The 27,073-nt window shown below is 49.5% G+C and overlaps 1 protein-coding gene and 1 non-coding gene across 10 annotated transcripts in view; both read left to right on the top strand.

Annotated features, from left to right (window-relative positions):
* MAU2 (MAU2 sister chromatid cohesion factor) overlaps positions 1 to 27,073 on the top strand; it is a 35,595-nt gene that overhangs the window by 5,589 nt on the left and 2,933 nt on the right. For 2 of the 9 annotated variants that reach the window (XM_081496122.1, XM_081496128.1), the window contains exons 2-18: positions 12,059 to 12,076; positions 12,445 to 12,510; positions 13,237 to 13,332; positions 14,295 to 14,389; positions 16,015 to 16,042; positions 16,407 to 16,562; positions 16,920 to 17,066; positions 17,153 to 17,243; positions 18,357 to 18,460; positions 18,858 to 18,935; positions 19,241 to 19,306; positions 20,645 to 20,731; positions 21,810 to 21,859; positions 22,057 to 22,134; positions 22,338 to 22,449; positions 25,790 to 25,880; positions 26,729 to 26,856. In XM_081496122.1, the coding sequence (XP_081352248.1) occupies positions 12,059 to 12,076; positions 12,445 to 12,510; positions 13,237 to 13,332; positions 14,295 to 14,389; positions 16,015 to 16,042; positions 16,407 to 16,562; positions 16,920 to 17,066; positions 17,153 to 17,243; positions 18,357 to 18,460; positions 18,858 to 18,935; positions 19,241 to 19,306; positions 20,645 to 20,731; positions 21,810 to 21,859; positions 22,057 to 22,134; positions 22,338 to 22,449; positions 25,790 to 25,880; positions 26,729 to 26,856 (1,491 nt within the window). Of the gene's footprint in view, positions 1 to 12,058; positions 12,077 to 12,444; positions 12,511 to 13,236; positions 13,333 to 14,294; positions 14,390 to 16,014; positions 16,043 to 16,406; positions 16,602 to 16,919; positions 17,067 to 17,152; positions 17,244 to 18,356; positions 18,461 to 18,857; positions 18,936 to 19,240; positions 19,307 to 20,644; positions 20,732 to 21,809; positions 21,860 to 22,056; positions 22,135 to 22,337; positions 22,450 to 25,789; positions 25,881 to 26,728; positions 26,857 to 27,073 lie in introns of all 9 variants that reach the window. The other 7 variants (XM_081496129.1, XM_081496125.1, XM_081496123.1 and 4 more) reach the window with 7 other exon arrangements.
* Positions 7,397 to 7,503, top strand: LOC145511764 (U6 spliceosomal RNA). Its single transcript, XR_014058145.1, has one exon. It is a non-coding gene; the product is annotated as a U6 spliceosomal RNA (small nuclear RNA).

The raw sequence follows: 27,073 nt of genomic DNA, 5'->3' as shown, positions 1-27,073 counted from the left end.
GGTCCATAAGGTCATGGTACAGCAAGCTGAAACAATGTAGCACAAAAGTCAGTTCTTTAACAAAAATCACCAGCTAAATTAACAACTGTCTTATTATTTTTATATTAAGGCTAAACCTTTATTTATATAAGTCTCTAACTATTATACCTTTATTATACAGGCTCAGGACGTTAACGGCAAAAACGCAGCAAGTAAATATATACCGAATAACAGTTTTATAGAGTAATATTTCTTACGTTTTCCAATAGGCTTTTTCCCCCTCGAAGGGTTCTGTGCCCATTGGGACCTTTTGTGCGTACAGGCTCTCAATGCTGTTTATTGTTGAGGAGCAGTCATGTACATTAGCTCTAAAGGCACAGGCACATTTATCAAGCAAACTAAGATGTTAATAAGAGGAGTTTAGATTAAAATACTCTCTTTTATGGATAATCTTATAGAGTGCTGCTGTTCGGGGGGCATATCGATTAGAGTTTTAAATTGACCTGGTTAGGAAAGGATCAGGGAAGGCCTTCTGCCTAAGTCACAGAAATTAGGGAGCAGTCTATTATAGCAAGCATCAGAAAGATATCATCTTTAAGGTGAGAGCCTAGGCAGCTTATTGAAATCCCTGAGGCCTGAGTTGCCTTGCTCGTCAGGTCTTCTCCTCATGACCTTGTCATGGGTGGGATCTTGTGTGCTGGCTCCCGGCAGTTGTCAGCTTCCGATGGCTGGCCCCTACTCTTCTCATCTTTAAGGCTCTTGTCCCCTTTGCAGAACTTCCTGAACCCCATTGCACTGTACATTCATTAGGAGTTCCTAGGCCAAATGTGCTGTTAATGTTGCTAGTTGTCTCTGCTGCCTTACGACCTAGTTTGAACTCAAATAAGAAAATTGCTTGAATTTGCTTTTTTGTCAAGCATTTCCATAGTCTAAAATAGATATAAAATAAATAAGTAATGTCGTTAGCAAAAAAAATTTAAAAAGCAAGAACGTGCATTAAAATGATGTATAACATAACTACATTTATTTAGAATGTATTCCAATATCAAATGGCAAAATTCAGCAATGCAAAAATACCATTACTTTTGCACCAACCTAACATGCCATTTCATATAAGGAGCTTAAATCTAGACATTTCTCCAAAGAAGATACACAGATGGCCTCTAGGCACATGAGAAGTTGCTCAACATCACTAGTTATTAGAGAAATGCAAATCAAAACTTCAGTGAGGTATCACCTCACATCAGTCAGAAAGACAATCATCAAAAAAATCTGTGAATGATTTTTTTAAAAGTCTGCAAATAATAAGTGCTAGGGAAAAAAAAATGCTAGGGAATGTGTTGAGAAAAGAAAATCCTGCTACACTGTTGGTGGGAATGTAAATTGGTGCAGCCACTATGGGGAACAGTATGGAGGTTCCTTAAACTCTAGTTGTCATATGCTCCAGAAGTCCGACTCTTGGGCATATATCCGGAAAAGACAAAAACTCATTCAAAAAAATACATGTGCCAGAATGTTCATAGCAGCACTATTTATAATAGCCAAGACATGGAAGCATCCTAAATGTCCACTGACAGATGAATGGATGAAGATGTAGTATATGTATATATAATGGAATATCAATCAACCATAAAAAAGAATGAAATCACACCATTTGCAGCAATATGGATGGACCTAGAGATTATCATACTCATACTAAGTGAAGTAAGTCAGGTGAAGATAAATATCATGTGGGATCTCTTATATGATACAAATGAACTTTTTTCAAATAGAAACAGACTCATAGACATAGAAAACAATATTACAGTTACCAAGGAGGGATGGGGTAGGGAAATAATAAATTAGGAGTTTGGGATTATCAGATACAAAGTACTATATATGAAATAGATAACCAACAAGTCCCTACTGTATAGCACAGGGAGCTATATTCAATATCCTATAATAAGCCATAATGGAAAAGAATACAGTCCATGGGATTCCAAAGAGTCGGACACGACTGAGCAACTTCACTTCAAGCTGAATCATTCTGATGTGTACCAGAAACTAACACAACATTGTAAATCAACTATGCTTAAAATATATAAGGGCTTGAGGATCTATGGATTTTGATATCCTCAAGGACTCCTGGAATCAATCTCCTGAGGACAGCTGTGGGACAACTGTATCTTCTCCCATTCAGTAAGCTGTCTTTTTGTTTTGTTAATATTTCCTTTGCTATGTAAAAATAGCTTTTTAGTTTGGTGTAGTTCCACAAACTGTGGAAAAATTCTTAAAGAGATGGGAATACCAGACCACCTTACCTGCCTCCTGAGAAATCTGTATGCAGGTCAAGAAGCAACATTAGAACTGGATATGGAACAACAGACTGGTTGCAAATGGGGAAAGGAGTACGTCAAGGCTGTATATTGTCACCCTGCTTATTTAACTTCTATGCAGAATACATCATGCAAAATGCCGGGCTGGATGGAGCACATGCTGTAATCAAGATTGCCAGGAGAAATATCAATAACCTCAGATATACAGATGACACCACCCTTGTGGCAGAAAGCAAAGAAGAACTAACGAGCCTCTTGATGAAAGTGAAAGAGGAAAGTGAAAAAGTTGGCTTAAAACTCAACGCTCAGAAAACTAAGATCATGGCATCCAGCTCAATCACTTCATGGCAAATAGATGGGGAAACAGTGAGAGACTTTATTTTTGGGAGCTCCAAAATCACTGCAGATGGTGACGACAGCCATGAAATTAAAAGACGCTTGCTCCTTGGAAGAAAAGCTATGACCAACCTAGACAGCATATTAAAAAGCAGAGACATTACTTTGCCGACAAAGGTCTGTCTAGTCAAAGCTATGGTTTTTCCACTAGTCACATATGGATATGAGAGTTGGACTATGAAGAAAGCTGAGTGCCAAAGAATTGATGCTTTTGACCTATGGTATTGGAGAAGACTCTTGAGAGTCCCTTGGGCTGCAAGGAGATCCACCTAGTCAATCCTAAAGGAAATCAGTCCTGCATATTCATTGGAGCTGAAGCTCCAATACTTTGGCCACCTGATGCGAAGAACTGACTCATTGGAAAAGACCCTGATGCTGGGAAAGATTGAAGGCAGGAGGAGAAGGGGACGACAGAAGATGAGATGGTTGGATGGCATCACTGATTTGATGGACATGAGTTTGAGCAGTCTCCGGGAGTTGGTGATGGACAGGGAAGCCTGGCATGCTGCAGTCCATGGGGTCACAAAGAGTCAGACACAACTGAACAACTGAACTGGGTCCCATTTGTTTATTTTTGCTTTTTTTTCCCTTGCCTGAGGAAACATCCAAGAAATACTGCTAAGTTTTTGGTATCAAGAGAGTATACTACCTGTGTTTTCTTCTAGAACTGTATGGTTTCAGGTTTTAAGTTTAAGTCTTTCATTCATTTTGAGTTTATTTTTTTACGTAGAGTGAGAAAGTAGTCCAGTTTAATTCTTTTTCTTATGGCTGTCCAGTTTTCTTAACACCATGTATAGAAGAGACTATCTTTTCTCGCCAATTTTATTCCTCCCTCTTTTCTCATAGATTAATTGGCTGTGTAAGTGTGGGTTTATTTCTGGCTTGTCTCTTCTCTTCCATTGACCTATGAGTCTGTTTTTGTGTGGAGACCATACTACTGTTTATTATTGTAGGTTTGTGGTATAATTTGAAATCATGGTGCATGATACCTCCAGCTGTGTTGCTCTTTCTCAAGATTACTTTGGCTATTCGGGGTCCTTTGTGTTTTCATACAATTAAAAATTTTTTTTTTTTGGCTGAGCTGGATCTTCATTGCTGTATGGGCTTTTTTCTAGTTGTGGAGAGATGGGGCTGCTATTCTCTAGTTGTGGTCCCTGGGCTTCTCACTGCGGTGGCTTCTCTTGTTGCAGAGCACAGACTGTAAGGCATGCAGGCTTCAGTAGTTGCAGCACATGAACTCAGTAGTTGCAGCTTCCACTCTCTAGAACACTGGCTCAATAGTTGTGACACACGGGCTTAGTTATTTCAAGGCATGTGGGATCTTCCTGGACCAGAGATTGAACCCTTGTCTCCTGCATTGGCAGGCACATTCTTTACCTCTGAGCCACTGGAGAAGGCCCCATACAGTTTTTAAAATTATTTGTTACAGTTCTGTGAAAAATGCCACTGGTATTTTGAGAGGGATTGCATTGAATCTGTAGATTGACTTGGGTTGTATGCTCATTTAACAGTATCAGTTCTCCCAATTCACCATTCATTTCTGTAGTCTTCAATTTCTTTCATTGGATGCCTTAGAGTTTTCAAAGTGCAAGTCTTTTACTTCCTTGTTTAGATTTATTCATAGCTATTTTATTCTTTTTGATACAACTGTAAATGGTATTGTGTTCTTAATTTCTTTTTCTGATAGTTCATTATTAAATGTATGGGAACACAATATATTTCTGGATATTAATTTTGTATCCTGCAACTTTACTGAATTCATTTACTAGTTCTGATATTTTTTGATGGCATCTCGGGGATTTTCTGTATATTGTATCATGTCATGTGCAAACAGTGACAGTTTTACTTCTTTCTATTCAGTCTGTTTCTAGCAGTGGTTCACAGTCATTGTATATATCGTCCTTATATTTTTGCCCACTCAGTGCTATTGAGGGGAAGGAACCATGCCTTACATTGCTTCTTTGTAACTGCTTGGCTTTTGGACCTGTAATTTAAATTCTTACACTTGTGGAGAGTTTTCCATTGATTTTATAGAACCCTGAATCTTATGGGGTCTTCCCAGAGCCACAGTGTAACTTCTGTAGCTCACTGTCATTATACTTGGAAATAAATCCCTTTCTCTGTCAGGTGCATCCCCAGCTGAAATCTTCTCCAGGTTTCAGTTAAAATGCCATTCTCTGTACTGTTTTCTTTCTGTGGTTGTTTCTTTTTTTTTAATTTATTTACAGTTTTATTTGTTTTTGGCTGTGCTGGGTCTTCATTGCTGTGTGGGCTTTTTTCTAGTTGCAGAGAGTGGGAGCTACTCTGTAGTTGCAGTGTGTGGGCTTCTCATTGCTGTGGCCTCTCTTTTTGCGAAGCACAGGCTCTAGGGTGTGTGGGCTCAGTAGTTGAGGTTCCCAGGCTTTTGAGCACAGGCTCAATAGTTGTGGCAAAGGGGCTTAGTTGTGCCTGAGGCATATGGGATTGTCCCAGACCAGGGATCGAATCCATGTTTCCTGCATTGGCAGGCAGATTCTTCACAACTGAGCCATGAGGGAAGCCCTCTGTGGTTCCCTTTCCCTGTGGTTCTGATCTCCCTTTGTATCACTTTGCAGGCATGCTTTCTTTAAACTTCATTCTTTTTAATTATGCATTTTTTCCAAATCAGGCAGCTGTCAACTTTTTTTCTTTCTTTTCATTCCAAATAGGTAAAGAATCATATATGTACTATAGGTAAAAATTTTAATTGATCTCTAAACTTGGTACCACATTTATCTTATCTATTATTTTCATCACCATTTGTATTCTGTATAAGAAACTAACCTTGTTTGTGTGTGTATGTGTATATATATGTGTGTGTGTGTGCGTGTTTCGATTATTATTTCTGTTTCCTCCACTGTGTTTGTAAGCTTTTCAGAAGGAATGTGTAATAAACTCACCCATATGCTTCATCGGTTCATTTGTTAAGAGTTCTGAGGCACGGAGGGTGTTTTGCTCTATCCTTCGCAGCTTTATCCAAATTGCAGCCATTGGTTTCTCAGTGGTACCTGCCTCTACAGGCCTTTGGATAACCTGCTGGCTGTCTCAGTCCCTGGATCTGCTCAGCAGACCATAACTATTAGGGTACATGACAAGACACTTCACCTGAGAGCCTTCCCTTTTTGATTATGATATTGGCAGTGATGTGGATGTATCAACAGAATTCCTGACTCCCCCAGGACTTAACTAAATTGTTCCTGATTATAAGGGATGTTGCTTTACCCAGAAATCTCTTGCCTAGATAATTTGTGAAGTCATTTCTGCAGATTCTGTCGGATTTCGTGCTTTTTCATTTCATTTTTGCCTTCTTACCTTTCCTCTTGCTGCACACCTCTTCCTGTGTGAATTTTCAGTCTTCTCTTGTCTTATATTCACTGTTTTTCAAGCAGGCAGTTCCATTTATAGACAGTTTTGTTTCAGTCATTTGTGCTTCCACTGTGGAATTGAGAATCTACATATCTGTATTTAGATGTGTATTTATTTCCCCCTTAACTTTCTTACTTTTGATTATATTACTTTTTATGTCTTGATGTGGAACATACATCATTATCCTAATACTTTCCTGATTTGAAAGCCACAGAGGAGTAAATGCCTCTTCTCTGGAACGGATTTCCGTTGTTTGCTATAATCCAGGCAGTCATCCTTTGGACGATGTGCTTTTCTAACCGCAGTATCTGTGTTAATGCCAGTTTGGTTTCTTTGTGTATTTTCAATGGGGCTACTTTTTAGTGGTTGTTTGACTTAGAAAGCTGCTCCAAACTGTGCCAGTCAGACACTCTTTCATTCTGCTTCCAGGTTTAGACAGAAAGTCTATAGCTACCTTCCTGGCAAGTGATTAAAGGCTCCCTTTTTTTTTCCTGAAGGCCTAAAGGGCTCACTTCTGGGCCGTTCATTATCAGGCACACCTGAAGCAAATCTTTCATCCTTTAGGACAGCCTTTTTGGCACCAGGAACCGTTTTCGTGGAAGACAGTTTTTCCATGGACTGGGGTGGCAGAGGGGCGTGGTTTGGGAATGATTCAAACACATTACATTTATTTTGCACTTCATTTGTATTATTACTACATCAGCTCCACCTCAGATCATCAGGCATTAGATCCCAAAGGTTGCAGACCTCGGCTTTAGGATCATGACTATGTCCTGGTAAATTCCATGCCACATCAATCAGGAGCAGAACCTGGTGCAGAAGCTGCATTTGTATAACTTGGTGTTAAGCATTTCCACAGAAGAATATTTGTGGCTCTTCCTGTTTGCATTTCCATTTTCTCCGCTCATTCTCTGGGTCTCCTCTGACTTTAGAATGTGAAATGTGTTTAGGAACCATCACTTCATGATTCTAGCAACTTGACACCTGCTTCCCCTGTAGCCTCTACCTCTGGTTCCTGCCTAGGAATTATAGCATTGTTGATGCCTTCTACATGCTGGGCCGAGTGTTCATGCTTCTTGGAGCACTGTCTCTTTGGATCTTCACCAAACGCACAAGGTCAAGACCACTTCCAACTTGCTGATGACAGTACTGACTGGGCTGCTTGTAGCCATGGTCACATGCAGAGAGGCAAGGCTGGCTCCTAAATGCTGTGCTTCCATCCCAGAGGAATTGCAGTTGATAACTTTTTCTACACGTTTTGGTGATTTTTTTTAAGTTCCTTAGTTATGAGGTATAAGAAGCCTTAAAACACTCTCAGCCTTGTGCTCTCTTCAGCAGCACCTGTACTAAAATTAGAATGATACAGAGAAGATTAGCATGACCCTTGTGCAAGGATGACAAGCAAATTCATGAAACATTCCATATTTTGGGGGGCCAGATTCTGTTATTTGCATGTGTAATCCCCTCTAATAAACTTAGGTGCTCAGAAATTTAAAAAGAAAACAACAAAACACCCACTCTCAACTCTGAAATGAATGTTTTAAGGAACGAGAGGTGTGCTCATCCCAGCCCTTCCAACCCTCAGGGTGCGTGCTAGCCCTGTGGTGACCTTTGCTTTCCCTGAGAACCCTAAGGTGACCCCAGAGGCTTCTGGTGGGATCATTCATCTCTCTGCCTCACGCCTGCAGGCTGCCTGGCAGTGAAGGGGGCTCCTAACTTTGGCTGCTTTCCCATGACAAGGGAGAAGACATAAAAACTGTATTTTAATATTACAAAGTAAAACATACGATGAGGTAGCAACCTTGGGTAAGATGTTCTACATACTTTTGTTTGTGAGATGGACATATTTGCTATAATAATGTCTATAGGTTTCTGATTATGAATGTATGTTGCAGGGTTTAAAAAGACACAAAAGCAGAGTGATTTGATTGACTTCTGACTGACAAGCATTAGGAAGTGACTGGCTTACCTTGAGATGGAGCTGTCCTACAGCTTCAGGAATGGGTCATCTCATGGGGACAGCTCAAGGTGTCACTGACAGTGATGCCTGAGCAAGAAGCAGTGATGTTTGAAGACAAGATATCTTGATGCCATTTAGTATTTAGAATTTTGTTTTTATAAGGCGTAAGCCTCAATTCTGTGGCTTTTTGTACAGAAGGAAGCCCTCATTTCCTGGATGCGACATAAAATCATCATTTGTGCAACAAATGTTTCCTGAGAACCTCCCATATGTCAGCCTATTTTAGCACTGGGGACACATGATGAGGAACATTATGGGGCTTTATCTAACGTCCCTCATCTGTGTGTGTGGGATAGGGCCACAGTGCATGCATGGGAGAATAGTGGCAGGTCATGGCTCTAGGAAATGGATGCTAAGGACCACTAGGATCCATCTCCTCCAGGACTTGGAGCATTGCTAACTCTCATGGGAGTCCACATCTCAAACTTCATCCTCTGGTTCCTAGAGCAGTACTCCTGACATCCTCTTATGCTGACAGACAAGGCCTTCCAGAAGATTTGAGTCTTAAACCTTTGGACATCTTACTTCCTGGCTCTCCTGGTGGTCACTCAAGGCCCCAGAGGGCTGTGATGCTCTTTCTCCAGCCCTTAGGTCAGAAAAGAGAGAACTGGCAGAGACAGAAACTGATTACTAACAGACACATCTGGCTTGTAGAAAAGAGGTGTCAGTGGAGTCCAGCCTGAGTGTCTACTGAATAGACACTGACCACACAAAAGCTCTAAATGAGGAGACATTTGATGGGCCCGTGTAGGCCTGGGCCCAGCAGCAGAGGCCAAGACAGTGGAGAAGGGGGCATGGTGGCTCCCTCCCCAGGCAGTAGGCAACTGGCCATGTCCCTTCTCAGTCTGCCCACCATGGACATAGTTTTTTGTGGGCTGTCCTCACCTCTGGATTTGGAGTATGCCTTGTGCAGTGAGATCAAATTGCCAACATCCGTTAGATCACTGAAAAAGCAAGAGAGTTCCAGGAAAACATCTACTTCTGCTTTATTGACTATCCCAAAGCCTTTGATTGTGTGGATCACAACAAATTGTGGAAAATTCTTAAAGAGATGGGAATACCAGATCACCTTACCTGCCTCCTGAGAAAACTGTATGCAGGTCAAGAAGCAACAGTTAGAACTGGATATGGAACAACAGACTGGTCCACATGGGGAAGGGATTATGTCAAGACTGTATATTGTCACCCTGCTTATTTAACTTCTATGCAGAATACATCATGCAAAATGCCGGGCTGGATGGAGCACAAGCTGGAATCAAGATTGTCAGGAGAAATGTCAATAACCTCAGATACGCAGATGACACCACCTTTGTGGCAGAAAGCGAAGAAGAACTAAAGAGCCTCTTGATGAAAGCGAAAGAGGAAAGTGAAAAAGTTGGCTTAAAACTCAACATTCAGAAAACTAAGATCATGGCATCCGGTCTGATCACTTCATGGCAAATAGATGGGGAAACAGTGGAAACAGTGAGAGACTTTATTTTTGGGAGCTCCAAAATCACTGCAGATGGTGACTACAGCCATGAAATTAAAAGACGCTTGCTCCTTGGAAGAAAAGCTATGACCAACCTAGACAGCATATTAAAAAGCAGAGACATTACTTTGCCAACAAACGTCCATCTAGTCAAAGCTATGGTTTTTCCAGTAGTCATGTATGGATATGAGAGTTGGACTATGAAGAAAGCTGAGCACCAAAGAATTGATGCTTTTGAACTATGGTGTTGGAGAAGACTCTTGAGAGTCCCTTGGACTGCAAGGAGATCAAACCAGTGAATCCTAAAGGAGATCAGTCCTGGGTGTTCATTGGAAGGACTGATGTTGAAGCTGAAACTCCAATACTTTGGCCACCTGATGCAAAGAACTGACTCATTGGAAAAGACCCCGATGCTGGGAAAGATTGAAGGCAGAAGGAGAAGGGGACGATGGAGGATGAGATGGCTGGATGGCATCACCGACTGGACGGACATGAGTTTGAGCAGTCCCCCGGAGTTGGTGATGGACAGGGAAGCCTGACTTGCTGCATGGGGTCACAAAGAGTGGGACATGACTGAGTGAGTGAACTGAACTGAACTTGTGAGGTGAGGAGAGCATCCCTGGGCCACAGACTCAAAACGAAGGCTTCCTCAGTCTACTGGAAGAGTTTCACCTCGTCTTGTTGCCCTCTTCATCTCTGTTGGGGGACAGTGACACTCAGGTGCGGTCAGCTTTGTGCCAGGTCCTGAGGTTTGGCTAGGTTTGACGTGGAAACTCCTGTGCGTGGTGGGTTTACCCACTCCACCTTGGCTACCAGGCTGGGTTGTTCAGAGCAAGCCACGTGGAGCTCCAGGTGGAAGGCAAATGCTTCCCGTGTGTGTTTTATCCACTGTATACTCTCTCTAAAGGGCTCCCCTTGAGCATGAAAGCCTTGCCCAAGACAGGTCTTACATGTGGAGACTGAGTCATGGAACTTCAGAATCTCAAGGTTGGACCAGGTCTTCACATGTCCCTAACCCAGCTTTTTAGTCACATAGTTTCCTCCAGTTGTCCCTCCCAACTGGTGGCCTTCAGGAGTGAGCATCTCTTGCTGAAAGCTGAGTGGGAAGGAGTGGCTTCTGTAGAATGCAAGCCCCTACTTCTGTGTTTACCAGCTTGTGACATCACACATGTGGCTGGAGCTGAGCCTGTCCTCACTGTCTCTGTAGATGGCCTCCAGCCAAGGAGCCTCACTCTGGGGCCACACTCATGGCAGCAGGCAACTGGCCATGTCTCTCTGGGGATCCTGAGCTCCTCCAGACCTTGTTGCCTTGGGAGGGGACACTCGGTCTGGTTGCAGAGTGCCTTTTGCTTGGGCTCTGTGTGCACATGTGTGTGTGTGTGAGAGAGAGAGAGAGTGAGAGTATGGGAAACAGAGAAAGACAGGAGCCCAGTGACTCTCCAATGTTCTCAGTTCCTCTGTCCCTCTCCTCCACTCCTATTAACTCCCCCTCCTGGCCCACCTGTGTCTTTCAGGGGCTAGTCTCCAGACCAGCTCCAAGTCATCCCCAGCCTCTTCAATGACTTCCCTGGCCACTACTCACTCAGCCCCAGAGACATCTCTAGCCCCAAGGCTGCCCCTCTGGCCTCACCAGCCTTTCTTCCTGTCAGGCAACAGATCCATGGGCCTTCAGCCTCTGTCTTCTCCTCTTTCTTCTCCTCCTCCTCCCTCTGTATCCTTCCAACAACTGCTAAAGCTCTGAGAATGTTTGCAGGATGAGCAGATCACCAGGAACTGCGTCAGGTGTGTGCTTGTGTCTTAGATGGTCTGAGAGACTATGGTCATGGTGGTGTGGTGGACTGCCCTGGGACCTCACCATTTCCTGCTGGAATGTGAAATACAGGGCACAGTTATCCCCAAGTGGGACCTTGTTGTTGTCTGAACCACACACCAGCATGCGCACAAGCAAGGATGGTGAGCTCAGATCTCAGAATCATCACTGCCCACCCCAGTCCTTCTGTGGTGCTCCTCCCTCCCCTCTGAGGCTAACTTTGCTCATTTCCAAGCATCTTTTATATGTCCCTTCCCTAGGAAGGACTAACACCCTCAGACCCACTCTCTAATTGTATTAAGTTGATTTCTTGTGCCATGATTTGCTGTGGGTGTACTGCAGTAAGTAGCATGTGGTGGCCTTTCTGTGCTCCTTCCCCTTCTGAATATTTGCTGTCCCAGTGAGAGAGGGCTCCAGTTCTGACTCTAGAGCCTGGTAAGACAGGAATCCCATCAGTAGGGGAGCACGTACATGTTCTCTTTCCCCCAGACACGCCACGGTTGCTGGATTAGAGGAAAAGCAAGCCCACTTCTCAAGCTGAGCAGGCCATCTTCCCACTTAACTGAACACCTGCAGCCTTTGGTGACAGGACAACCTGTGTAAACCCCGAAGTGGACCCAGTTAAGCACGCGCAAAGCTGCTTAACTGGTTGAGAATTAACTCTTTTTTTCTTTCTCTTTCAGTGGTTGATATCACAGCAAGTATCCTTTCCTTGGTACCATACCCTTTAAGGAAAGCTCCTTCTAAATAAAAACATGTGTTACAAACTTGAATTGTGCTTATAATGCACACTTTGGGTTTGGGCTTTGCCCCACAGATTCCCTGGAGCATCCCTTCAGCCCAGCAGCTTCTCCCTGGGTGCTGTGCTTCTCTTCATGCCCCAGCATCTAGCTCCACAGCAGCCAGCAGCAAGCTCAGGGATTACTAGGGGAATATGTGAACTTGGGGTTTTAGAGCAGATGGGGATGTGCCCAGCCAGCCAGCCTCTGCAGCGTAAGAATGCTGAACTGTGGCCGTTTTAAACTGACCATTTTGTAGTGTCTCTACTTCCTTAACAAGACATCACTAGATCCCACAGTTTGAAGATGTTAAGTTTGAAGCAGCGAGTCTTCTGTCTGAGTTATACTGTCAAGAGGTAAGAACATATAAAGGTTTCTGAAAGCAAACGCCCTCCCTGTAGTGAAGGCGCAGTGGCAGATTGGGACTTAAAGGAGTGGATTCCCTTCTGGCTTTTAAGACTTTGCATAATTTTCCTGTCTTCCACACCTGGAGTTGGTGATGGACAAGGAGGCTTGACATGCTGCAGTCCATGGGGTCGCAAAGAGTCGGATACGACTGAGTGACTGAACTGAACTGAACAGAACACCTGGTACAGGGCAGCCATGGATGACCACTTGCTGACAAAGGCTAGCAGAGTCTTTTTCTACTGAGGACTGTTGGAAAGCAGCCTTGTTCCTGGGCTGAAGATGATTAATTCCCGAACAAGTTCACATAGTTTAATTGAAGCTGGTTTCTGATCTCAAGTGTAACTGAAACTTGCTTTTCTCCACTTTGAGCGGTGACCCCTGTTTCACGCCCCTGGCCCCTCACTCTGGTTACAGTTCAGAAAAGATGGTAATTGTTATCAATTAGACTGTTCAGAAATTTGAACTAAAGCTACTTTCAGTTTAGTTGAATAGGGAATTATTTTAAGATCAATGCAAAAAGCTTCCCAGCCGGTGAGGCTAGTAAAATATCTTTTCTTCTTACATCAAGCAAATCCTTTGGTAAGTGTGTCTAGGAATGGCCTTCTGGGTCCGTAGCTGCTGCAGATGGAATCCAGCTTCTTTTCTCCTCCTTAAACGTGACTGTTTCCTTTCAGAATTCCGTGGACGCAGCAAAGCCGCTGCTGCGGAAAGCCATCCAGATCTCACAGCAGACCCCGTACTGGCACTGCCGCCTGCTCTTCCAGCTCGCTGTGCGTACTGTGGGCCTGACCGAGAAGCACTGGTGCTGGTTGGGTGGGCGACTTCCTGGGCTGGGCTTTGTTGGCTGCAGTGGAGGAGCCTGCAGGCCAGGTAGACTCATCATTGGAAATGCCTCTCCCATCCTGGCTCTGCCCATACCACCCTGTCTCTGGCCAGCCCCTAGCCTCTTCTGACCCTGACACAGCCTGCCCACCAGCCGCTTCTTGCCTTCCCTCCGTGATAAAGCCCCATCACCTGCCTGTGCACACAGTGGGGCCTGGGCTGCCAGTGTCACCTGCTCCCTGTGGGAGCCTCTTAATGCCAAGAGGATTTGGCTCAGAGGGTCCCCTGCTGAGGAGAGCTCACCTAACCTGTGCTGCTGCCTTCTCCAGGCGCCCCCCTGCCCCACACTGCCTTCCTTTAATCCTCCCATGTGCTTTTGTGCCTTTTGTCAAAGGAGGAAGCAGGCACAGTAGTGAGTCACTTGCCTCAGGTCACAGAGTAGGTGGGTGCAGTGAGCTGAGCCCAAGCTCCCAACTGAGGCCCCACAGGTGTCCCTTCACCTTTCAGCCTGCGTTTGAAACCCACAGGTTTCTGCATTTGAAACTCCCACAGACCCTTACCTCTGAAAGAGTCCCTTCTTGTTTGAGGCTCCTCTGGCTGCTTCCCTGATGACCGGCCCCGGAAGGTGACCTCCAAAGCATACAGACATACTTGCACAGCCCTCAGGGGTCTGTGCCCATTAGTGTTAGCTGCTGGCTCTGTGCACCATTAAGCTGTAGACAAAGTGGATTTCTGTACCCAAAGCAATTAGTGTTGATGAGGTATATGCTTAATTTAGCTCAAAACTGATACTGAGGCAATTTTGTTGGTGTGGGGAGGTTTTGTGTAACTTGCTTGCAAGGTAGCAGGTCAGATATGGTTAGTCTGGTGGTTTGGAAGTGAGGGTCATTGCTCTTTTTCCTTTTCTCAGCAATTGCACACACTTGAGAAGGACCTGGTATCGGCCTGCGACCTCCTGGGTGTGGGAGCCGAGTACGCCCGGGTGGTGGGATCTGAGTACACACGGTAGGCACCCTCTCCTTGGGCCCTTTCTCCGCTCGCTTGGAAAAGTTTGGTCATCTTCGTCCTGGACAGCGAATAGAAATGGCATTTCAGTGTGAAACGATGACCACCCGTATTCATAGTAAGGGACACGCAGATTCAGGCAGCCCAGAGATGCTTTTGCCCCACCGATTCATGAAGTAAGAAGTTGTTGAGTTGACTGAGGGTGAGGGGCAGCTGGCATTCTCAGCACTGTGAGCACTTGCATGTTTCTAGTATCTCTTGAAATAAAAATGATTCGTGTGATTTACTGGGCTGACCCCCTCCCTGGTGGGAGGTGAGAGTGGTGCTTGTAGACATTGTGGGCAGCGTGGTTGGTTTTCAGCCAGTGTCCGCATTTCAGACACCTGGTGTGTTCAGGTTTATAACAGGAGACAGAGTAAGAGGTCATTTGTGTAAAAGAACGGACGTAGGTTCGTATTATGCATGAAACTGCTTAAACTCCCTGGAGGCTAGTGCCCTGGGGTTGGGGTCAGGGGTCAGAGGCCACCAGTGCTTCACCGTGCACCCTCTTAGAGGGCCTCCAGTCTCTTTTTACCCCGAACCTCCAGTCTCTTTTTACCCCGAAGAGAAGAATCCTCTGTAGTAGGATTCCAGGCTCCTGGTAGCAGTGCTCTTATTCTGTTGTGTGTGTGTTGGGATTGTGAAAAATTTTCCAACACAGACTCTAAGCTTGTCCCGTGGGGTCGTTGGGACAGAACAGTTCCTGACTCTATTCTCTTGAGTTCTGGACTTGCAAGTGCTCACAGGGGTCCACACAGCTCCCCGCAGACTCTCATCCCTCAGCCATCCTGCCCTGGGATGGACACTATCACATGGTCTGGCCTGTGCCCCTGGCCTGTCTTGTCCTTCTCGTGCTGCAGCCATTACTGGGTTCGGGGTGACACTCAACGACTTGCAGGGCATGGGGATGGCTGCACACTGCACATGTTCACAAGTGTCCTCAAGACAGGCCTCTGTACCACTGTGGGCAGGTAGCCGCGGTGGGCTTCACCAGGGCATGGCGCCTACAGGTCTCCTGACACAGAACTTCTGATCTCAGATGTAAGGCCTAGTGATATAATAATATGGGAACCTTGACGTGAAGTTCTAGACCTTAGACTTCAGCAGTCACACAGGAGACCTTAGGGTGTCCATGCTGTGAGGTAACAACAAAGAATGACAGGTGGCCGGGAGTGTAGACATCTCTCACTGTGTGACTTGGACCCCGTGCACCTGTCTCCTCACCTGGAACCATGCCCACTTGATGGGTTGTCAGCTGCAGCACATCAGGACTCTGCAGGCTCTGCGTGACCGCAGCCCCACAGCTGATCCTGAAAGCAGCGGTCTTAGCCATCGGACCACCAGGGAAGCCCTTACTCCATGCTTTCTTGAGCACTTGTTTCTGCCTTCTGAGCTTTTGAACCTCATAAGTGCCTAAACGAGAAAAAGGTTAAAGGAAAATAGAACAAGATAGAGCACACTTACTGGCCAGGGTCCATTGTCATCCATTTAACTGCCCCAGGGGTTAGGTCCCCGTGAATGTTGAGGTGGCAGTCATCCTTGGGGTTGCCTGGGCCTCCCAGACCTGACTACCCTCTCTTTTCCAGGGCACTGTTCCTGCTCAGCAAAGGGATGGTAAGTGGAGTCTGGGCAAGATAAGGTGTGGTGGACATGAGTTTGGGTTCCCAGGGTCTGCCAAGGCTTCGCCTGCTTGCCATGCCGTGGTCCATCAGTTGCCCAGACCCTCACACAGGGCAGGTAGCCATGAGTGGCAGACCCTGTCCGCCGTCCCCCAGCTGGATTCAGAGACAACGTCAGAGCCCAGGTGGTGGGATTTGTGCGGACGGAGGAGCCACCGAGGTTGGAGCTGCCTGCGCTTGGGCTCTAGCCTGGCTTTGTGCCCTCCCTTTGAGGTGCCAGCAGTTGCACAGTGCATGGGCAGGTGGGCGGCAGCCCTGTGCACCAGGAGAGTCCCTAGCACCTGCTCCTCTCCCCACAGCTGCTGCTGATGGAGCGCAAACTGCAGGAAGTCCACCCACTGCTGACCCTCTGTGGACAGATAGTTGAGAACTGGCAAGGGAACCCCATCCAGAAAGAATCTCTGCGCGTCTTCTTCCTGGTGCTCCAGGTGACCCACTACCTGGATGCTGGGCAGGTGTGTACTGCCTCCCACCTGATGGCTGCTGGCGAACAGGCAGGTGGTGGATGGGCCTCTGACTGAGAAATCAGTTCTGGGATTGCCTCCTGTCCCTCCCCACTGGTCCCATTTCCTTGGTTCCCCCACCCATACCCACCTTTGCCTATTGGGCTGAGCACTTCACTCAACGCATAGAAGTAGAACAAACTCTTACAGGGTGCTGACAGCTGCGGAGATGGCCTGTAGGGCCTTGAGAGGGGACAAGGCAGGCAGGACCTGGCTAGCTGCCACTGTGGGTACCTGCCTCTTAAGGGTGTTGGCACCTGATAGGAGCAGATGGGTGGTCAAGTGTGCAGTTCTGTCTGCCTGCTGCAGGTAAAGAGCGTGAAGCCGTGCCTAAAGCAGCTGCAGCAGTGTATCCAGACCATCTCCACACTGCACGATGACGAGATCCTACCCAGCAACCCTGCTGACCTCTTCCACTGGCTGCCCAAGGAGCACATGTGCGTGCTTGTCTACCTGGTGAGTCCCTGCAGGGCCAGAGCCTGGCGGCCCGGGTGAGAGAGGAGAGGGCCTCAGTGACCACCACCACCTGACCTTGTCACCAGGTGACTGTGATGCACTCCATGCAAGCTGGCTACCTAGAGAAGGCGCAGAAGTACACAGACAAGGCCCTCATGCAGCTGGAGAAGCTCAAGAGTAAGTCAGGCTCTGTGGGGCTCAGTGGGTCGTATAGCCCCCTGGTGGGCAGCCCGCACATCACTGCCAGCGCTGGGCCTGGAGGACTTGGAAAGACTGCAGCATGGGTCCCCACCCCAGGGGTCTTGTACCCCAGTTGGCAGATAGGGATGATCCAGGTTCAGGCAGAGCCATGCAAGGCCTGGACGGGATCCTTGCTCCCCAGGGAGGTTGGGTGAGTACTTGTAGCATCTCTGTCCTATTGCCCTCACTGCACAGATAGTCATGGGGTTAGTGGGACTCAGCCGGAACCTGCTGAGACAGCAGTGCTCAGATGAATCAGACAGTGGCTGCTTTTGCTGTCCCTTATCAATATTGTAATGTGGATTGTGCTTAGGGTGAGATTGGAATTGGAACTTGACTGACAGCAGATCTTCTGGGGGTCCTAGGTTCTTCTGGGATGCTTGACTAATTCATCCTGGGTAATCAAGGATCTTTGACTAGTGGGAACCCAGAGCCCCACATGTCCCTGGCTGACTTGTGCCCCGTTCACACTATTCACTCCCTGTGCCCTTGTCAGTGCTGCTGGGGAGGAGCCAGAGAGCCAAATTTCGCAGGGACTACTGTTCTTTTCTTTCCGATGAGTTGGGAAAGTGCTGTCTGGTTCCAGTGTGAGGACAGCCGCTTGGAACAGCCAGAAGCTGTGGTCCCCCTACTGTTGCCTGAGGCCTGTTGCATAGTCTCCCGGGCAACCTCAACATTTCTAGAACCTGTGGTGCCCAGCATGCCCTTGAGCACTCAGCTGGGTTGGGGCAGGGGTGCAGGTTGAGGATGGAAGACAGATCCCTTTAGGAATTTTTTGCTCTTAAAATACTCTGGTCACCAAAACCTGGCTATGAACTTGATTCCTCACCTGGACAGGGAGATGAACCCCCTTGCTTGAGGGTGCTGTGGGCACCAAGTAAGGTGACAGACTGGGTGCTAGGCCAGTGCCTAGTAGAGCAAGTGGGCTCAGACTCAGGTAGCTGAGGGGCTGGTGTGGCAGGAGGGCTCGAAGCCCGCAGGAAGCAGGGACGTGGGCCAGTGTCTCCTCCTCCCGCACCTCAAGGGCTCACCCTTGCCTCTCATTCCCAGTGCTCGACTGCAGCCCCATTCTATCCTCCTTCCAAGTGATCCTGCTGGAGCACATCATCATGTGCAGGCTTGTCACAGGACACAAGGCCACTGCGCTGCAGGAGGTGAGCCACTGGGGGCCACATGCACACAAGACGGGAAGGCTGAGGGTAGGGCCGTTTGAATTTGCTGGGTCTGGGGTTTTAGAGTCTGCGGATGGCAGTTCTAGCACCCCTCCTGCCCAATGATCTGTAATCCTTTATGCCCACCTTCCTGAAAGGGCATAGGGACCTTGATAAGGATGAAGGTACTATATGACTAAGACACAGGTTGCAAAGGGAGGAGGCAGAGAACCAGACAAGGGTCAACATCCTCACAGTGGGCACATCTGCTGGGACGTCATGCCCAGGTTAGACTGGGCGGTATGTGGGTACCCCCACTGGCTTTGGGGGCCTCTTCTCAATGCTGCCAGGGCCCTGGGTCCCACATTACAGTGATGTCAGACATGCTCTCTCCCTGCAGATCTCCCAGGTCTGTCAGCTGTGCCAGCAGTCCCCTCGGCTCTTCTCCAACCACGCTGCACAGCTGCACACACTGCTGGTGAGTGCGTGAGGGCTGCCCGCCCCCAGCCCCATCCCTGTGAGTAACCCTGTGACCAACACCCCAGGCAGGATTTAGAATATTCCCAGTGGACTTCATTCTGACAAGCATCTCATCAAGTCCAAGTTGACTCAGGTCCCAGGAGGCAGGAATAATGAAACATGCCATCTTCCTCTCCATTTGTCAGGGTAAAGCTCAGATACAGCTGTCTCAGTAGAGTCTCTTGTCAGGCTCGCCTGGGTGCAGCTATGCAGCCCTAGGCAAGCTGCATGTGGCTCTGAGCCCCGGGCACCGTCTTCTTCTAGGGCCTGTATTGTGTCTCTGTCAACTGCATGGACAACGCCGAAGCCCAGTTCACCACAGCTTTGCGGGTAAGGTGCCGGCCCTCACTTTATGGGGCAGGAGGTGCTTCTCAGTAAGGAGTCGGGGCAGCAGCCACACAAACCGTGGTCAGTGGGTGACTCCGCAGCGTCCAGCCTGATGCCAGCTGCGACAGCATTGTGCTGTTTATGCAGGGCTTCCTTTGTCAGGCCTTGTGCTGCCCGGGTGTGGACAGGCCAGCGTTGGCAGCACAACTTGATGCAGGATAGCTGTGGGCAAGGGGGCTCCTGGCCACCCTGGGGTGGGGCTTCCCCAACTATCTCAGGAGGGCAGCCTCAAGGAGGTTGTCTTGAGCCGGGCACCTGCTGGACATGCCCTGTTTAGGCACTTTCACTGAGGATTCCCAGTCCTCCCCGTGGTCCACCAGGTGATGTTGACTTGTGTCCCAGCTACTTTGGGCCCTGGTGCTGCTCACTCCAGTGGTGCTGAGACCTCCCATCATTGCCTGTGGCCCTGTGAAGGTCTCTTAGACACTCCTTCTGCATCCCACTTCTTACACAAGTTGCTGCTGCTGCTTTGTTTCAACATCAAAATTCCCAGCAGATGGTGTGTGCCACCAGGGGTCCTGTCCACCAACCTGGCGGGGTAGTGGTACAACCAGAACTTGGATCCAGACGCCTCATGACACCAAACAAATTTCCCGTGGTCCTATGACAAACATATTGGAGCATCTTTGCTCAGATCAGACAACCCTCTGGATCTCCTTGGCACCTGCCAGGATCCTCCATGTGGGGTTTGTGCTTCGTAGGCATTCTTGGCTTCTTACACAGTTGCACTCGCTGAGCCCCGTTTAGAATGCTCAGCCCCACAGGGTCTGAGCAGTGCTCAAACCACTCAGATTGGTTCCTCTCATGGCCATTCTTGTTCCTCCAGAAAAACTGGGGACAGCGGTCTGTCTACCACCAGCCATTAGCAGAGGAACCAGCAAGCATGTTCCTCTGCTGTGTTTACACACAGTGGGGTCCTGGGGTGACCACCTGAGGTGTAGAGGGAGGGGCCACCCAGGTCTCAGACTGAGAGACAGCAGAGAATAGACCAAACCATGGTGTGTTCTGAGGACAGGATCTGGGGAGGCTGGCTGTTCTTTTCTGTTTCCTGAGTTTCCTATAATGCAGATGATTGTTTTATAATGACAAGAACTAACAGTTTTGTTGCCCTTAGGTTCAGGAGGCAGGGGTGTGTATGTGTGTTTGGAATAAAAAGAGTAAGAAGATTCCAAGGTAGCTGTTGTGGAGCGTTTGGGTGGCTCTGATGCTGCCAGGCGACCCCCAAGTGACATGACTGTGCCCAGCCGGGCCCCCTAATGCCCTGTGTCTCCCATATTCCAGCTCACCAATCACCAGGAGCTGTGGGCCTTCATCGTGACCAACCTGGCGAGTGTGTATATACGGGAAGGAAATAGACACCAAGAGGTAGTAGGTGACATGCTTCATGTTTGGTATCCTTTCTTTCAACTCTTACTTGGAGGGGGTGGGGTATGGGAAGTGTTGTCCTGGGCACCAGCAAATCTCTCGACCCTAGGGTATTTGCCTTCCAGCAAAGTGTCCCGCAGAGTGGGGCGTGGGCGTGGCAGGGGGGAGACCAAGTCTAGGACAGAAACATTTCCGTAGCAAATTAACACTTCTCTTTACTGAAAACTAGCCAAGCATTGAATCCCTTGGGGAAAAAAGAAAATTTCTTCTACCCTCAGCTCTCTGTTCTAGCTGTCTGTCAGTGAGGCCTCATGGCTCAGTTACGAGGAGTGACACCTTGGGCTCCTGTCTGCATTAGGCCCCTAGGTGTTCTGGTGCCCCAGCCTGCTGGGGCAGGGAAGTGGGCACCAGAGCTTGCCCCCCAGGGTAAGGACCTCCCCCCATGTTCCCCTTGTGACACCCCCTTAGCCCTGCCATTTCCCTCCAGCCCAGAGCCCTCTGCAGTATCTCAGATCAGCCACTTGTCTCCACACCTGTGACCTTCATTTTTTAGTTCAGGCTGCTATCATCTCTTGGCTGCAAAGAGAGATGGCCCTGTACTTGGCTGATGTCACACATAATTGGTTGGTTTGAATGCTTTGGGCAGAAGGCCCAGTCCAGCTGCTCCAGTGGCCTGAAAGCATAGCAGGGCAGGGTCCTGAGGGCCTGATGTGATCTTGGTGGGTCTCAGGGAGTTTGGCTCCCTTTGTCTCACCTCCACCCCCACCACAGTGTTTGCCTCCTGAAGGGACTACGAGGGTACTGGGCACAGCCTCAGCCCACTTCAGCCCTCATCCCCCAACCCACCTTCCCCCCTCCATACATCAGCCAAAGGGGACGTAAGATGTCAGCAATATTACAGGTTCTGCCCCTTCTCCTGCCAGGTTGCGCTCAGGCATGGGATTTGAGGTACGGGCATATGCCATGAGACTGGGTTAGGAAGTTGCAGGCAGCCCTAGTCATTTACTGGCATACTGGGGCCAAACCCTCTCATTTTTAGAAAATGCAGAGTTATCCTAACTTGCAGACATTTCTTTCACAGCTGTACAGTTTGTTGGAGAGGATCAATCCAGACCACAGCTTCCCTGTCAGGTAGGCAGCCCCAGGCCCCAAGTCCCGCTTTACCAACTATCTTATGCTTTCTCTGCTCTTGAGGTAGTGTGAGCATCTGTGGGGCCCCAGACTGCCCATGTACCCCAGCACCTCCCGTCCTCCCATCCAATCCCCGTTTGTAAATCTGCTGCTTTCGTTAAAACTCACTAAGGTGTGATGCTCCACTCTCCCCTCAGCTCACACTGCCTCCGAGCAGCGGCTTTCTACGTACGTGGGCTTTTCTCCTTCTTCCAGGGACGCTATAACGAGGCCAAGTAAGTACTGGAGAGGGCAGGTGGCCCTGTACCTGGCACCTCTTGATGTTTCTCTTCTCCCAACAGTACGTGCCCAGGCCCCCTGTTCCTGCCCTCCCCACCTTCCACCAGGTGGTCTCTGCTCAGGGCCCCAAGGCCACTGCTGCCTTTTCTTCCCCAAAAGCCCTCCCAGTGGGGCCTCAGCATCTGTTCTTCTCATGAAGGCGTTTTCTGCGGGAAACCCTGAAGATGTCCAATGCAGAGGACCTGAATCGGCTCACAGCCTGCTCCCTCGTGCTCCTCGGTCACATCTTCTATGTGTTGGGAAACCATAGGGTGAGTGTCAGGGGCCAGGCTGAGGGGCATAGGGCCAGGGTGGTGCTCTGTGGGGTGGAGGTGGGTGAGGGGGGGCACCTAGCAAAGTGCCTCCCATCCAGTGCCCTACAGTGATCCTATCTCAGTGACCTCTCACCTCCCCATAACCCCCCAGCCCCATGCTCCACGAGACTCAGACAGCCTGGGCAAGCAGGGCTGGGGGAGCTTTTGAGTTCCTACAGGGTGCACCTGTGTGGCTGACAGGGCCAGTGTTGGCCCATGGCAGTTGTCAGGCAAAGCCCCAGGGCTCAGTGGAGCTAGACCTGCTCAGACCCCCCAGAGCTGGAGAGGCTGAGGGCAGGTTCCCTTCCCTGTGTTACTATGTGGGGGCTAAGTGGTGTGTCCTCTCAGCCACAGTCCCAGGGACTCCATCTGCCCGTCCCACGTGGTGCCCCCTTGCCCATCCCACGGGGCACCCTGTGTTTCCTCACCAGTGGCGCCCCCTGCCCATCACACGGGGCACCCTGTGTCTCCCTCACCAACGGTGCCCCCTGCCTGTCCCACGGGGCACCCTCAGGGCACCCTGTGTCTCCCTCACCAACAGTGCCCCCTGCCCGTCCCACGGGGCACCCTCAGGGCACCCTGTGTCTCCCTCACCAGCGATGCCCCCTGCCCGTCCCACGGGGCACCCTGTGTCTCCCTCACCAATGGTGCCCCCTGCCCGTCCCACGGGGCACCCTCAGGGCACCCTGTGTCTCCCTCACCAGTGGTGCCCCTTGCCCGTCCCATGGGGCACCCTCAGGGCACCCTGTGTTTCCCTCACCAACGGTGCCCCCTGCCCATCCCACGGGGCACCCTGTGTCTCCCTGACCCACGGTGCCCCCGTGCCTAGTCCCACCCATGCCCTCTGGTCTTGGGCGGGGTCAGTTGGCTTCTCAGCCTCCCCATCATGGGTGTAGGAACATCTCAGCTACTCCAACCCATTGACCTTACAAGCTCTTTAATTGTTTTAAGAATGTGTTTGTCAGTATCAAAGATGTTATGGTTATCATAAAAAGTCTGAGAAGCAGAGGAGAAAATCCTTGCATGTCTTCTGTCTTCCAGGTCTTTTCATTGCCTGCCTCTTGGACAGCCTAAGTTTTATCAGGCTGTTTTATAATTTTTTGTCTGGTCTTTCTCTGCACCACTGTGTTGGGGCTTTTTTTAATGGCAGTGAGAATTTTTAAGTGGCATCAGTTCAGTGATTTAGCTGAACTCACTTTAGGTGTTTTCAGGACAGAGAACGCAGCCCCATAAAGTTTTATCTGATCAAACCCCAGAGCTTCTAAAGAATGAGTGTTTTTAATAAGCCCCGTGCATCTCCCCTTCCCACAGTCACGTGACAAGCATTTTCCGAGGCCAGCATGCCCTGCAGCTGTGTCCTGAACCCTGGCAGGATTAATACCCTGAAAGGAGGGTCAGCAGTGGGTTCTTCCTTCTGAGTGTAGCTGCACTTCTTCTAGAACAGCTTGTCGTGGTATTCTGGGAGCACAGGGAGGACAGTGGCCTCAGGGCACAGCCCGGGATTGGGCAGGGACAAGGGGCTCAACATGAGGCCCCCCTGAGTTCAGGCCGCCTGTCTCGTGTCTCGGTGCAGTGGCGGTGTTTACCTCATTGCCAGCTGAGACGTTTAATGTCACACAGCCCCAAACTACAGATCCAGGCTTAGAACGTAGACCTGGCTGATGCTTGTTGATCCAGAAGCTTCCTTTAGTGGGGCAGGGTGGGCAGAGCACCTCTTCAGCTACAGCGTCTGGTGTGTGTTTGGGGCCGTCCTGGAGCAAATTACAGAGCTTATTTGGGAACCTCTCTTGCTTCCTGGGGCCACCAAGAGCCCCCAAAGCCAGGCGCCACCTCAAGCAGCGCTAGATCTGTGGGAGAAACCACCTGCCTTGGGCCTTCCAGGCCAGAGCATACTCAGGCAGTAAAGTTTGTGGGTGGCCTCAGGTAGCACCCCTCTCAAGATAACACCGGTCTTCACACCCAGGTTTGGAAACCAAGCTGTCATGGGGAACTAGAGCCAAGGGGACTCTCCCTCCCAGCAGCTCTCTCTCGGCCCCAGGCCAGGAACAGGAGACTAGTTTTTCCTCTTCTGCATTCTGAGGTCTTAGGAGGCCTTGGTTCCATTTTGAAAAATTTTGAGACCTACCTGGAGCTTGTCTTCGAGGTGCTGGCCAGGGTGGGCAGCGTCAAGTCCCTGGGCTCTCGTGTCTGTGCAGGCATATCCCACACGACTGTGGCTGTGTTGAGCCTGGGCCTCAGGAGTTAGTTTGGAGGATTTATATGTCTCTGGGCTGTATGCCAAGTGTCCCCCCCCCACTGCACGGGGTTGCCACGTGGGGAGCTCTCCCAGTGTCACCCTGAACACAACATTTAGGCCAGTAGGCTATGGATCCTGTCCTGGGTGGAGTCACTGCAGAGTCAAGGATGGGTGTTTATAGTCCCCAGCAGCTTTCAGCTCATCCTGAGGGTTGAGGGATGGTGCTGTTGCAGCTACATGTGGAGTTAGGGTTCATGGGTGAACACATACTGGTGCCCCACAGCCCCATGTGTTTGAGGTGGCCTTCCACAGGAACAGGCTCGAATATAGAAAAAAAATTCTTCTCTCTTTTGATCATTAGTCCTCATTGCTGCCACCAGGACAGACTGCTGCCTCTTCCCAGCCCTGAGACCCCTGAATCTGTTTTTTTTTCTTTTGATTTAATTTTGTTTATTTATTCATTTTTGGCTGCACTGGATCTTCGTTGCTGTGCACAGGTTTTCTCTAGTTGCAGCAAGCGGGCTTCCTTTTAGGGTGGCTTCTCACTGCAGAGCATAGGCTGTCAGGCCCGTGAGCTCAGTAGTTGTAACTCCTGGGCTCCAGAGGGCAGGTTCAACAGTCGTGGCATGGGCTTAGTTGCCTCGCGGCATACAGGATCGCAGACCAGAGATTGAATCTGTGTCCTCTGCGTTGGCAGGCAGATTCTTAACCCCTGGATCACCAGGGAAGCCCCTGAATCTGTATTTCTAGTCAGCTCCCGAGATGGGTCCAGGGCTGACGGCCACCAGGGCCCTTTTCTTCGGTTAGAAAGACAGAGGTACATAGAGTTGCCCATGGCTGTGCACCGGCCAGGATGCACACGCAGAGCCAAGGAGTGGAGGCTGTTTATTTCCCCTGAGGTAGTCAAGGAGTACTTTCAGAGAGGGTCATGAGATAGACTGTATAATAGGAGTAGGTATTTGCCAGGCAGCGGGAGGTCACAGGTGGGCCCAAGCTGTCCCTGTCACCAGTCTCAGCTGCCACCACCCCACCCCTGACTCTTCTGCTGCTCTTGATCAACAGGAGAGTAACAACATGGTGGTGCCTGCCATGCAGCTGGCCAGCAAGATCCCAGACATGTCAGTGCAGCTGTGGTCATCGGCCCTACTAAGAGGTGAGGAAGAGATTGGGGCTTCTCGGCAGAGCATCAGTCTAGAGGATCCTAGGCCCTGCTAAGCCTCTGCTTTAGACTGGGCCTCTGCAGGCCACAACCCCAGTTCTAACATATTCTCAGGCTTCTCAAGAGGCTCTTTTTGAGGTCAGTGGACTCATTTGTGCAGTGAGATCTACACAGTCTGATTCTGACTCTTTGGGACCCACAAGGCTAGTTCTCAGCATCTGATTGGGCAGTGAACCCTGGCTCTTGGCCTTAGTCTCCTTCCCATGAGGGGACGGCAGTCATCCGTATCAGGCAGAACAAGCCAGGGTGCTCTGGGCACAGAGAGGATGCTCGGCAGGTGTCACTGCTGCTCCCCCATTTACAGATTGTGAAACCAATATCCATAGACTCACCCAGGGTCCTGGCGAGGAGGTAGAGGGCCGACTGTTCTCATCTGCAGTGGACTTGGTGCACTCATTCCATCCTCCTGCCTCAGAAGTGAACATTAGGTACCCTGCGCCCTGCAGGCTCCTGGGTGCCCACAAGCTGGCCAGGAAATCCCTGGGAGAGCCACATCCAAGGGAGCCCAAAGGACATTCACTGCCCTGCCAGCCCTTATATCTGCCCCTGTGGGCCTCGCTGTTCATCCACCTCCAAGGACATAGGACTCAGGAACTTGGCTGTTGGCAGGTGGGCTTTGCTGACCCTGACACAGGGTTCAGGGCAGGTGACGTGCCAGGCACACAGGAATCCACTGGTGGAGCTGGAGTTTGACTTGAGGGCTCCACCCACACTTGACGGGAGGGCATGGGGCAGTGGCAGGCCAAAACAGGCCCATCCTTTGCATGTACCCCCTCCCCCAGACCTGAATAAAGCCTGTGGGAATGCCATGGACGCCCACGAAGCCGCCCAGATGCACCAGAACTTCTCGCAGCAGCTACTTCAAGACCACATCGAGGCCTGCAGCCTTCCTGAGCACAACCTCATCACGGTACGGGCACAGGGAAGGGGAGACAAAATGAGGGTGCTGGTTGGCTCCTTGGGGCCAGCTCACCTGACCTGCAGCCCTGGGGGACACGCTTCCTGAGGAAGGAAGTACACACTTGGCTACCATCTCCTTGCATCTCTCCAGCAAACCCTAACCCAGCCTGGCCTCAGGAGACCCCTTGGATGGGCAAGAGGGCTCCAGCCCAAGTGGGTGATGCAGG

The sequence above is a fragment of the Giraffa tippelskirchi genome, chromosome 6 (genome assembly GCF_054371585.1).
Source record: "Giraffa tippelskirchi isolate mGirTip1 chromosome 6, T2T-mGirTip1v1.2.pri, whole genome shotgun sequence".
Taxonomy (NCBI): domain Eukaryota; kingdom Metazoa; phylum Chordata; class Mammalia; order Artiodactyla; family Giraffidae; genus Giraffa; species Giraffa tippelskirchi.
Note: the sequence above shows the minus strand (reverse complement) of the source record. Positions and strands in the feature narration are given on the sequence as shown.